The sequence below is a fragment of the Pongo abelii genome, chromosome 21 (assembly GCF_028885655.2).
Source record: "Pongo abelii isolate AG06213 chromosome 21, NHGRI_mPonAbe1-v2.0_pri, whole genome shotgun sequence".
Taxonomy (NCBI): domain Eukaryota; kingdom Metazoa; phylum Chordata; class Mammalia; order Primates; family Hominidae; genus Pongo; species Pongo abelii.
Genome location: NC_072006.2, coordinates 8,594,497 through 8,607,237, shown reverse-complemented (window position 1 = coordinate 8,607,237; position 12,741 = coordinate 8,594,497). Strand labels below are relative to the sequence as shown.

Below are 12,741 nucleotides of genomic sequence, written 5' to 3'. Positions count from 1 at the left end.
ATCACAAGTATCTTTATCAGAGGGGCACAGAGGGAGATTAAACTACAGAAGGCAAGTTATGACTGAGCAGAGACTGAAATGATGTGGCCACAAATCAAGGAATGCTGGCAGCCACTTAGAAGCTGAAAAATTCCAGGCCAAGAATGGATTCTTCCCTGGAGCCTCCAGAAGGAGCTAGCCTTGTCTTTGATTTTAGCCCTGTAAGAATTGTTTTGGAATTCTGGTCTCTAGAACTATGAGAGAATAAATTCCTGTTGTTTTAACCCATTACGTTTATGGTAATTTGTTATCACAGCAATGGGAAACTAAGAAAAGGAATAAAACTAAATTCAAAACAATAAAATGTCTATTTCTGAAGTAATGACCTGGACAGACTGTAAAAGTTGGATATTTTTTGTAGGCATAATTTCTCAACTAGCTCTGTGCCTTGGATATTTTTAATATTTATATGTTTTCCCTAAATATTCATTTTGATTTCTCATAGCTTTGAAGGTACCACTTGTGAAATGTCTGTATTATTTGAGGTATGTAAAGACATTGTTAAACAGTCTTTGTTTGCCTTTGTTCCAGTAAATCCTCAGCAGTTTCTAACTGGAAAAGAGGATAAAGATTTTCATCCAGATTAGGAACAAAGCAGACTTGGCCCATTGTTTCTTTTCCACCATAGCCTAGAGATATCAGCTTACAGGATGATGTCAGATCAGTTCATGTACCTTAATTGTGTTTTTACATAAGTGTAGTCTGCACCTCTAGAGGCAACATAAAAATAAGAACTTCCAGCACCCCTGAACACAGTTGAATGTGTGGACACGTAGGAGTTGGACTTCTGGTCCCTTCCTTTCATGTTAGAGAGACACCCCTAATTTCTAGCCTACCCCTTATCTTCAGCCAGAGGAATAGCAGTGGATCCTTTCCACAGCCTATGTTCTCCAGCAGCTGCCTTCATTCCGGCTTGAAAGAAACTCCCTGGCAGCCCATTGGCCCAAGAGTAAGGAAATGGTTGCTTAGCAACTGACTCCTGCCCTCACCACAGCCCTGAGAAGAGGAGCTCTTGGGCCAACCACCTAGTTTCTGCCTCTGTTACAGTGAAGACGAGCTGCTTAAGAGAAGATGAAGCCCTTGTCTCTGTTAATAGAGATATTGATAATTCTTGGGGTCACAATTAAAAGTAAGTTTTTTTTGTCCTTACAGTTCTCTATGAGGGTCTTTTCTCTTTGCTCAAACAGCGCCAAGGGCAGAAGCCAATTAAAAGATTAGAAGTAACTTTACTATATCCCTAACTAACGCCATTTTTGTACAGGTACTTTAAAATCTCCAATAAGAAGAATAGATGATAATGATAGTCCCACTTGGGATAATACTTGGGAAGGGTGTGGGGGATGGGGAGAAAACAAATCTATGAGAAAACCACTACAGTAATTGTTATAAAGTAGGGATATTTAGGGCAAGTTATTAAGTGTTATTAAATTTAGAATATCATAAAGGTCTAGTTCCAAGACTTTAAAGGAAAAATATAGGACTCAAAGAGTGTGAAAGATCTATAAACATGTTCTTTTAAAATATTAACACAATAACAATTTCACTTCCAAAGTTTCAATGTTTCCTAAATAGTTACTATCTGAAAATGGAAGTTATTTTCCATCTTGTTTCTTTGGCCATTTTTTGAGTTACTTTTTACCCAATCCTCATATAATGTGCTCATGATAAATTCAATTTAAGAAATATGTATTTGGTCCCTGCTTGTCTAGTGGTTAGAATTCAGCACTCTCACTACCACAACCCAGGTTCAATTCCCTGTCAGAGAAAAGAAAAAAAAAGAAAAGAAATATTTGGATTTTACCCAGAAACGTAAGATTAGTTTACCATCCATAAATTAATCAATGTAACAATCACATCAATAGAATAAAAGACAAAGATCACATGATCATTCTAATCTAGTAAAAGCATTTGACAAAATTCAGCAGGCTTTGTGATAAAAATGTGTGACAAACTAAGAATAGAAGGAAACTTTATCAACCTGATAGAAGGTATTAAAAAACCCAAAGCTAATATATTTAATGGTGAAAGACTGAATGCTTTATCCCTAACATCAGGAATAAGACAAGGATGTCCACTTTTGCCATTTCTGTTCAACATTGTACTGGAAGTTCTAGCCATGGCAATTACACAAGAAACAGAAGTAGAAGATATCAAGCTTGGAAAGAAAGAAGTAAAATGATCTGTATTCACAGATGACATGATCTTGTATACAGAAAATCCTATGGAATCAACTACAAAACTATTAGAACTAATAAATGAGCTCCACAACACTGCAGGATAAATACAAAAAAAAAGTTCTATTTCTATACAGTAGCAATGAGCAAACCAAAAATGAAATTAAGAAAGAAACTTTATAATAGTATCAAAAATGAATGACTTAAGAATAAATTTTACAAAAAAAGTGCAAAACTCATATTCTGATGACCACCAAAATTGTTTAAAGAAGTTAAAGAAGACCTCACTAAATGAAAAGACTTCTCATGTTCATGAATTGGAGAACCTAATATTGGTAAGATGGCAATACTCTCCAAATTGATCTACATATTCAACACAATATTTATTTATTTGTTTATTTATTTATTTTGAGATGGAGTTTCGCTCTTGTTGCCCAGGCTGGAGTGCAATGACGTGATCTCAGCTCACTGCAACCTCCGCTTCCTGGGTTCAAGCCATTCTCCTGCCTCAGCCTCCCAAGTAGCTGAGATTACAGTCGTCTGCCACCACGCCTGGCTAATTTTTTGTATTTTTAGTAGAGACAGGGTTTTACCATGTTGGCCAGGCTGGTCTTGAACTCCTGACCTCAGGTGATTCACCCGCCTCAGCCTGCTAAAGTGCTGGGATTACAGGAATGAACCACACTGCATCTGGGCTTCAACACAATCTTTATCAAAATCCCAGCTGACTTCTTTTCAAAAATTGGCAAACTGGTCTTAAAATTTATATGGAAAAAAATGTTCCTGAAAAAGAAGAATGAAGTTGGAGGACTCACACTTCCCAATTTCAAAACTTACTACAAAGCTACAGTAATCAAGACAGTATGGTCCTGATGTGAAGATAGACATATACGTTACTGGAATAGAATTGAGAGTTTTACAAGTAAACTGTCACACTTATCATCAACTGATTTTTGGCAAAGATGCCATGAAAACTCAGTGTGGGAGGTGCAGGAGGAGATAATCTCTCCAACAAATGGTGCTGGGACAGCTGGATAACCACATGAAAAAAATGAATTTGAAAAAATTAAATAAAACAATTTTTAAAGGCTAGGCACAATGGTTCGTATCTGTAATCCCAGCACTTTGGGACGCCAAGGCAGAAGGATCACTTAAGGCCAGGACTTCAAGACCAGCCTGGTCAACATAGTGAGAACCTCATCTCTTTAAAATTAAATAAAAAATAAATAAAAATTCATAAGAATGAATTTGTACCCCCATCTCATACCTCATATACACAAATTAATTCAAAATGGATCAAAGACCTACACATATAGCTAAAGATTTAAAACTCTTAGAAGAAAACATAGGCATAAATCTTCCTAACTTTGGATTAAGCAGTGATTTCCTAGATATGCCACCAAAAGCACAAGCAAAAAAGGAAAAACCAAACTGGATATCAAAACTAAAAACTCTTCTGCTTTGGAGGATATCATCAAGAAACTGAAACGACAACCCACAGAATGAGAGAAAATTTTTGCAACTCGTATATCTGATGAGAATTCAGTATTCAGAGTATACAAAGAACCTTACAACTCATCAACAAAATGACAACCCAATTTAAAAATGGGCAAAGAAATTGGATAGACATTTTCCCAAAGAAGATGAACAAATGACCAAGCACATGAAAGATATTCAACATCACTGGTCATTAGGGAAATAAAAGCAAAAAGCACAATGAGTTATCACGTCACACCCACTAGGATGGTTATAATCAAAAAACAGGAAATTATCGGCCGGGCGTGGTGGCTCACGCCTGTAATCCCAGCACTTTGGGAGGCTGAGGCAGGCGGATCACGAGGTCAAGAGATCAAGACCATCCTGGCCAACCAACATGGTGAAACCCCGTCTCTACTAAAAATACAAAAATTAGCTGGACATAGTGGCACACATCTGTAGTCCCAGCTACTCAGGAGGCTGAGGCAGGAGAATCGCTTGAACACTGGAGGCAGAGGTTACAGTGAGCTGAGATCACGCCACTGCACTCCAGCCCGGGCAACAGAACGAGACTCCATCTCAAAAAGAAACCAAACAAACAAAAAAACAGTAAATTAACAAATTTTGGAAGGATGTGGAGAAACAGGAACCTTCACACATTGCTGGTTGGAATATAAAATGGTATAGTCACTGTGGAAAAGTGTGGCAGTTCCTTAAAACGTGAAATATAGAGTTATTAGGTTGGTGCAAAAGTAATTGCACTTTTGGCATTAAAAGTAATGGAGAGGCCGGGCGCGGTGGCTCACGCCTGTAATCCCAGCACTTTGGGAGGCCGAGGTGGACAGATCACGAGGTCAGGAGATGGAGACCATCCTGGCTAACAAGGTGAAACCCATCTGTACTAAAAATACAAAAAATTAGCCGGACGTGGTGGCGGGCACCTGTAGTCCCAGCTACTAGGGAGGCTGAGGCAGGAGAATAGCGTGAACCTGGGAGGCAGAGCTTGCAGTGAGCCGAGATCGCGCCACTGCGCTCCAGCCTGGGTGACAGAGCGAGACTCTGCCTCAAAAAAAAAAAGTAATGGAGAAAACCACAATTACTTTTGCACTAACCTATACAATGTGACCTTTTAATTTCACTACTAGGTATATAACCAATAGAAATGAAAACATAATGTTCACACAGAAATTTGTACACAAATATTTATAGAAGCATTATTCATTAGAGCTTAAATGTGGACACAACCCAAATATTGACCAACAAATGAGTAAATAAACAAATTGTGGTATATACATTGGAATATACACACAATGGAATATTACTCAGCCATAAAAAAGATGAAGTGCTGATAGGTGTTACAACTTGGATGAACCTCAAAAACAGTTGTGCTACATGAAAGAAGCGAGACAAAAGGTTGCATATTGTATGATTCTTATTTTATGAAATATCTGAAATAGGCAAATTCATAGAGATGGAAAGCAGATTACTGGATTAGGAGATGGCAGAGGGGAGAATGGGGAGTGACTACTTAATGGGTACAGAGTGTAATTCAGGGATGATGAAGTTTTGAAACTGTAGAAAGGTAATGGCTGTACAACACTGGGAATGCACTAAATGTCACTTAATTGCACACTTTAAAATGGGTAATTTTATGTTACATGGATTTCACCTCAATTTTTTTAAAATGTTGCAATGCTTTGGAAAACAGTCTGGCAATTCCTCAAAAGGTTAAACATAAAGTTACTATATGATCTAATAGTTCCATTGCTAGGTATATATCCAAGAGAATTGAAAACATATTTCCATACAAAAACTTACACATAAATAGTAGCATTATTCATAATAGACAAAAAGTGGAACTAGCCCAAATGTCCAACAACTGATGAACAGATCAACAAAACGTGGTATATCCATACAATGGAATACTCAGCAAAAACAACAAACGAAGTATGATATGGATAACCTTGAATACACGCTAAGCAAAAGAAGGTAGACACAAATGACCATGTATCATGTGACTTCCTAGGTATGAAATGTCCATAATAAGCAAACACACAGAGACTGAAAGTCGATTACTGGTTACCTGGGCCTGGGAGGTATGGGGCAATTGGGGAGATGATGACTAAGGGGTACAGGATTTCTTTTTGGGGTAATGAAAAATGTTCTGTGATTGTGGGATGTTTGCATAAATTTGTGAATATCCTAAAGGCCATTGAATTGTAGAGGGAGAAAATAAATCTTTAATGAAAGTTCTACACCAGGAGTATTGGGGATATAAGAATACCTAAGAACAGTCCATATCCTTGAGCAGCTTAGCGTCTCGAAGAGGAAAACCAAAATATTGAATGAATAAATTGTAAAGTGTTGTAGATAATAAAACAGAAACATTTACAGGGTACTGTAGGGCACAGAATGAGGGAGAGGTCAATTCTAATGGTGTGTGGAGTAGTCAGAAAGGCTTCACAAAGGAAATGGCATAGACAGAATCTTGAAAGATTAGTGAGTGTTCACCAAGCAGGCAAGGGAGAACAAGAACATTTAAAGCCAGAAAAAAGGACCAAAGACACAGAGGAATGAAAGAGCATTGTCTATAAATAAGTGTATCAGTTTGCTGTGGTGTAGTATATAAGAAGCAACTTATGAGGCTGGAGTGGTAGGCAGGGACTTTGTGTGACAGGCTATGAAGTTTGGGCTTTATCCTGGGAGCAATGGGTAGTCATTTCAGGTTTACTCCTTGAAGAACATGAATAGAAGTATGCCTTAGAAAAATGACTTTGCGAGTAGAATAGTAGCTACTAGATGTGAGGGTTGGGGGAAAGGGGATATCCAACGGTTGGTTAAACAGATACAAAAGTATAGCTAAATAGGAGGAATAAGTTCTAGGGTTCTATAGCGCTATAGGGTGACTGTATTTAACAACAATTTATTGTATATTTTCAAATAGCTAGAAGAGCAGATTTTGAATGTTCCAAACACAAAAAAGTGATAAACTTCTGAAGTGAGAAACATGCTAATTACCCTGATTTGTTCATTACACATTGTATATATGTAGCAAAATATCACACTGTGCTCCATAAATATGTACAATTATTATGTTAATTAAAAATAAGAAAAACAAAAAATATTTAAAAGCAAAAAATATTTAATAGCAAAAAAAGCAAATATTTAATGCCCTTTAGCAAAAAAGAAAGAAAAAAGGAAAGAAGAGGAGAGGAGGGTGATGGGAGGGGAGGGGAGGGGAGGGAGAAAGAGAGAGAGAAAGAGAGAGAAAGACTTTGGCAGTAGAGGATTGGATGTCACTGTATAACCTTGGTGACAGTGTAACTAGTAGGACATTATTGAATGGTGCAAACAAGAAACAATGAAGACTTAAACTATAGCAACAGCAGTGGGAACTGAGAAGAGTTGATGGATATCAAGGCTAGAGAGATTATCACAGAAGTCCAAGTTGAGAGAGTGCTAAGAACATGGGAATTGCCAACAATGCCAAATGCCAGAGAGAATGGGGAATGAGTCAGCAAGTGACCATGAAATTTAATAGCTTGAGAATTTTTATGTTTCCAGGACAGTTTCAGTGGAGAAGCATGAACAGAAACCTGATTTCAAGGCTGAGTGCGGTGGCCCACGCCTGAAATCCCAGCACTTTGGGAGGCCAAGGTGGGCAGATCACCTGAGGTCAGGAGTTCGAGACCAGCCTGGCCAACATGGTGAAACCCCGTGTCTACTAAATATACAAAAATTAGCCAGGTGTGGTGGCGTGTGCCTGTAATCTCAGCTACTCAGGAGGCTGAGGCAGTAGAATCACATGAACCCAGGAGGCAGAAGTTGCAGTGAACTTAGATCACGCCACTGCACTCAAGCCTGGGTGACAGAGAGAGACTTCAACTCAAAAAAAAAAAAAAAAAAGGAATCTGATTTCAATTGGTAAAAGTGAACATGAAGAGAGAAAGTAGAGACATAATGATTATAGAGTTCTTCCTGGATTGTGGCAGTGTTCAGGATCAGACTCTAGCTATCAATAGATCATTCATTAATTGTGTGTGTATAGAGAATCAGGGAAGGAGTTAGTGGGAGAGAAAGCAGTTGTTTTTTAAAAGCTAGTGCTGGTGGGGCGCAGTGGTTCATGCCTACAATCCCAGCACTTTGGGAGATCCAGGCAGGCAGATCACGTGAGGTCGGGAGTTTGAGACCAGCCTGACCAACATGGAGAAACCCCGTCTCTACTGAAAATACAAAATTAGCTGGGCATGGTGGTGCATGCCTGTAATCCCAGCTACTCCAGAGGCTGAGGCAGGAGAATCGCTTGAACTCGGGAGGCAGAGGGTTGCAGTGAGTCGAGATCATGCCATTGCACTCCAGCCTGGGCAACAAGAGCGAAACTGTCTCAAAAAAAACAAAAACAAAAACAAAAACAAAATAAAAAACAAAAGCTAGTGCTAAAAGACCTAAGATTCATACATAAAATTAGCTCTTAACCTCACTTTTTTTCCCTCTCTCTGCCCCTCTACCCCATTTCTCAAGGCAAAACAGACAGGTCTGCCCTTTTTCATTCAGATACACCTTGCAAGCTTGCATGTTGCCTTTTTATTCATTTTTGTCACTTGATACTTATTGTATTTTGATTTTACCTATATAAAATTATTGAGGGGGACATAGCTATGCAATTGTCCCTGACTCTACATTCGCCTAGGGAAATTCTTAAAAAGTTACTGAGTTATTTCCCTTTTGGTAAATCCTCAGAGTAAAATAGTTGAAAATGATGGAAGGAATGAACAGTCCATCCCAAAGTATATGGCTTAGAAAAATGGAAGGGAAACTAATCATGTTAAACTAATCATGTGTTTTTTCTCTCTTCACTCTATCTACTTAGCTGCTGCTTTTTTTTTTTTTTTTTTTTTTGAGATGGAGTCTCGCTCTGTCGCCCAGACTGGAGTGCAGTGGCGCGAACTCAGCTCACTGCAACCTCCGCCTCCCAGGTTCAAGCAATTCTTCTGCCTCAGCCTCCTGAGTAGCTGGGACTACAGGCGCTCACCACCACGCCCAGCTAATTTTTGTATTTTTAGTAGAGACAGGGTTTCACTATGTTGGCCAGGATGGTCTCGGTCTCCTGACCTTGTGATCCACCCGCCTTGGCCTCCCAAAGTGCTGGGATTAAGGTGTGAGCCACCGTGCCTGGCCTGCTGCTGCTTTAAGGTAGTGTAAAATATATCACTGAAGCAGAGAAAAAGCATTGCCAGGAGTTCTGACTCTAGATCATCCAGGGTCCAAGGTTTCCTGTCTCCCATCTATTTCTTTTCTTTCTTATTTGTTTATTTACATCTCTCTTAGAAACAATTTTTTCTTTTTTCTTTTTTAAAATTTTTTGTTTACAATGATAGAACTTGCTACTGTCTCGGAATATCCTTTTTTTTTTTTTTTTTGGCAGAGTCTCATTCTGTCTGCTGGGCTGGAGTGCAGTGGCACGATCACAACTCACTATAGGCTCGACTTCCCAGGCTCAAGCATTCCTCACACCTCAGCCTTCCAACTAGCTGGGACCTCAGGCATGCATCACCATGCCAGGCTAATTTTTGTATTTTTTGGAGAGATATGATCTCGCTATGTTGCCCAGTCTGGTCTTGAACTCCTGAGCTCAAACGATCTTCCTGCGTCAGCCTCCCAGAATGCTGGGATTACAGGCATGAGCCACCATGGCTGGCCCCATCTATTTATTTCTAGTAGTAACTCCTATCATATACTTCTGTGATTAGAAAAGCAAAGCAAAACAACAAAAAGTTAATAGCAACTCTCAGACACTCACCTATCCAGCAGCTCTCTATCCCAGTTGAAAAGGGCCCATAGCTCATCAATCTCACAATAACCAGAGGCCAGAAAGCAGTTGCCTCACAATCATGTCTAGGTCCCTGTCTGGTCCAGAAGGAGGCCACATAAAGACCAAGCCCTGGACATGTTGCAGAGGAAGCTGAGCCTAAGCAGTACAAGCAGGAAATATCCTACTGCTTCAGAAATGTTCTTGCTTCTACCAGTGCTATTTTGAATAACCTATGGAATTGAGAATTTCTAAATTACCTTTGCTTTCATTAAATTCTTTTATGTTGTACCTGTAACCAGGGAAAAGACAAACTGCAAGTATCTGGAGCATCTGTCCCTGAAAAGAAGCAGGAGAGACCAGGTGTTATGACAGGATTGATGACTGCAAGAGAGAAGTTTGATAAGTGTGTTATGTGAGGGATCAGTAAAAAAGCACATTTCTCTTTTGTGAGTTTCCTGAAAGTTATAAGGCTTTTTCACATCTTCATATCTTAGATTTGTCTGAATGGTTTCTGATTTTGTATTTTTTTCATTGACAAATATTAATTGCATAGTTACGGGGCACAATGTGATGTTTTGATATATGTATTTGTTGGGCAATGATTAAGTCAAACTAATTAACATACCCATCCCTTCATATAAGTACCATTTTTTTTGTGGTGAGAACATTTGAAATCTACTATTTTAGTGATTTTGAAATACAGAATACGTTATTAACTATAGTCACCATGCTGTGCAACATCTAAAACTTATTCTTACTATCTAATTGAAACTGTACTCTTTGACCAACCTCTCCCTATTCCCCACACCCCCCTCCCCAGCCTCTGGTAACCATCATTCTATTCTCTATTTCTTTCTTTCTTTTTTTGAGTGGGGGGGTGGGGGTGGAGTTTTGCTCTTGTTGCCCAGGCTGGAATGCAATGGCACGATCTCAGCTCACTGCAACCTCCGCCTCCTGAGTTCAAGTGATTCTCCTGTCTCAGCCTCCCAAGTAGCTGGGATTATAGGTGCACACCACCATGCCCAGCTAATTTTGTATTTTTAGTAGAGACTGGGTTTCACCATGTTGGCGAGGCTGCTCTCAAACTTCTGACCTCAGGTGATCCACCCGCCTTGGCCTCTCAAAGTGCTGGGATTACAGGCATGAGCCACCGGGCCCAGCCTCTACTCTCTATTTCTATGAGTTTCAACTCTTTAGATTCCACATATAAGTGAGATCAGGAAGTATTTGTCTCTCCCTTCCTGGCTTATTTCATTTAGTATAATGTACTCCAGGCTCATCCATGTTGTTGCAAATAGCATGATTTCCTTTTTATAAGGCTGAATAATATCTCATTGTATATATATACAACATTTTCTTTATCCATTCATCCATTGATGGACACTTAGGTTGTTTCCATATCTTGACTATTGTAAATAATGCTGTAATGAACATGGGAGTGCAGACATCTTTTCGACATACTGATTTCGAGTCCTTTGGATATACACCTAGAGGGGGATTGCTGGATCATATGCCAATTCTTTTTTTTGAAGAATCTCTATCTATATTGTTTGACATAATGGCTGTACCAATTTATATTCCCACTCACAGTGTATAAGATTTCCCTTTTCTCTGGCCAGGTGTGGTGGCTTACACCTGTAATCCCAGCACTCTGGGAGGCCGAGGCAGGTGGATCACCTGAGGTGAGGAGTTTGAGCAGCCTGGCCAACATGGTGAAACCCTATCTCTACTAAAAATAAAAAAATTAGCCAGGCATATGCCTGTAATCCCAGCTACTTGGGAGCCTGAGGCAGGAGAATAGCTTGAACCCAGGAGGCAGAGGTTGTAGTGGGCTAAGATCACACCACTGCACTCCAGCCTGGGCGACAAAGCAAGACTCTGTCTCAAAAAAGATTTCTCTTTTCTCCACATCGTCACCAACACTTATCATCTTTTGTCTTTTTTCTAACAAGTGTGAGGTGATAGCTCATTGTGATTTTAACTTGCATTTTCCTGATGATTAGTGATATTGAACATTTTCTCATATATCTGTTGGCCATTTGTATGTCTTCTTTCAAGAAATGTCTATTCAGGGTTTTTGCCCATTTTTTAATCAAGTTGTTTGTTTTCTTCCTATTTAGTTGAGTTTCTTACATATTTTAGGTACTAGTCCTTTATCAAATGTATGGTTTGCAAATATTTTCTCCCAATTCGTGTGTTGTCTGCTCAATCTATTAATTATTTTCTTTGCTGTACAGATTTTTAGTTTGATGTAAATTCTGTTTGTCTGTTTTCATTTTGTTGCTTACGCTTTTTGGGATTACATTTAAGAAACCACTACCCAGGCCAATACTGTGAAGCTTTTCCTCTATATTTTCTTTTAGTACTTTTAGAGTTTCTGGTCTTATGCTTAAATCTTTTTTATTTTTTTGAAATGACAAAGTGACTGGGTTTATTTGTAAGTAACTAGATTAAATTTTCTTCCATTGTGACAATATGTGGCCCAACACAGAGATAAAGTGCCAGTTTCAGGAAAATAAAGTTATATTTTTGTCAGCCTTGCATGTATGTCTTCTGAATATTTTTTCTTTTGTTTTTAGTTGATACATAATCATGCATCGATTTCATCAACGATGTAGAGTGATACTTCGGTACATATATATAATGTGTAATGATCAAATCAGAGTTATTAGCATAGCACCTCAAACATTTATTATTTCTTTGTGTTGTAAACATTCAAAATCTTCTCTTCTAGCTTTTCCAAAATATGCAATAAGTCATTAACCATGTTTATCCTATAGTACCATAGAAAACTAGAATTTATTTCTCCTATCTAGCTGTATTTTTGTATCAATTAACCAACTTCTCCCTATCCTCCTCTCTTCCCATCCTTCCTATTATCTAATAACCACAATTCTACTCTATCACTTATATGAGCTCAATTCTTTCAGCTTCCACATATGAGTGAGAAAATGCAGCGTTTGTCTTTCTGTGCCTGACATTTCACTTAACATTATGTCCTCTGAGCTCATCCATGTTGCACAAATGACATGATTACATTCTTTTTTTCTTTTCTCTTTTTTTTTCTTTGAGACGAGTCTCACTCTGTTGCCCGGTCTGGAGTGCAGTTGCACAATCGCAGCTCATTGCAACCTCCGCCTTCTGGATTCAAGCGATTCTTGTGCCTCAGCCTCCCAAGTAACCAGAAATTACAGGCGTGAACGATCATGCCTGGCTAATTTTTGTATTCTTAGTAGAAAT

At 38.8% G+C, this 12,741-nt stretch overlaps 1 protein-coding gene across 12 annotated transcripts in view; it reads left to right on the top strand.

Annotated features, from left to right (window-relative positions):
• Window positions 1–943: 943 nt before the first annotated feature.
• Window positions 944–12,741, top strand: part of SEL1L2 (SEL1L2 adaptor subunit of SYVN1 ubiquitin ligase) — a 147,144-nt gene continuing 135,346 nt past the window's right edge. For 4 of the 12 annotated variants that reach the window (XM_054542034.2, XM_054542032.2, XM_054542033.2 and 1 more), the window contains exon 1: window positions 1,003–1,168. In XM_054542034.2, the coding sequence (XP_054398009.2) occupies window positions 1,111–1,168 (58 nt within the window). In that variant the 5' untranslated portion in view covers window positions 1,003–1,110. Of the gene's footprint in view, window positions 1,169–9,739; window positions 9,948–12,741 lie in introns of those variants that run through there. The other 8 variants (XM_054542035.2, XM_054542039.2, XM_054542041.2 and 5 more) reach the window with 8 other exon arrangements.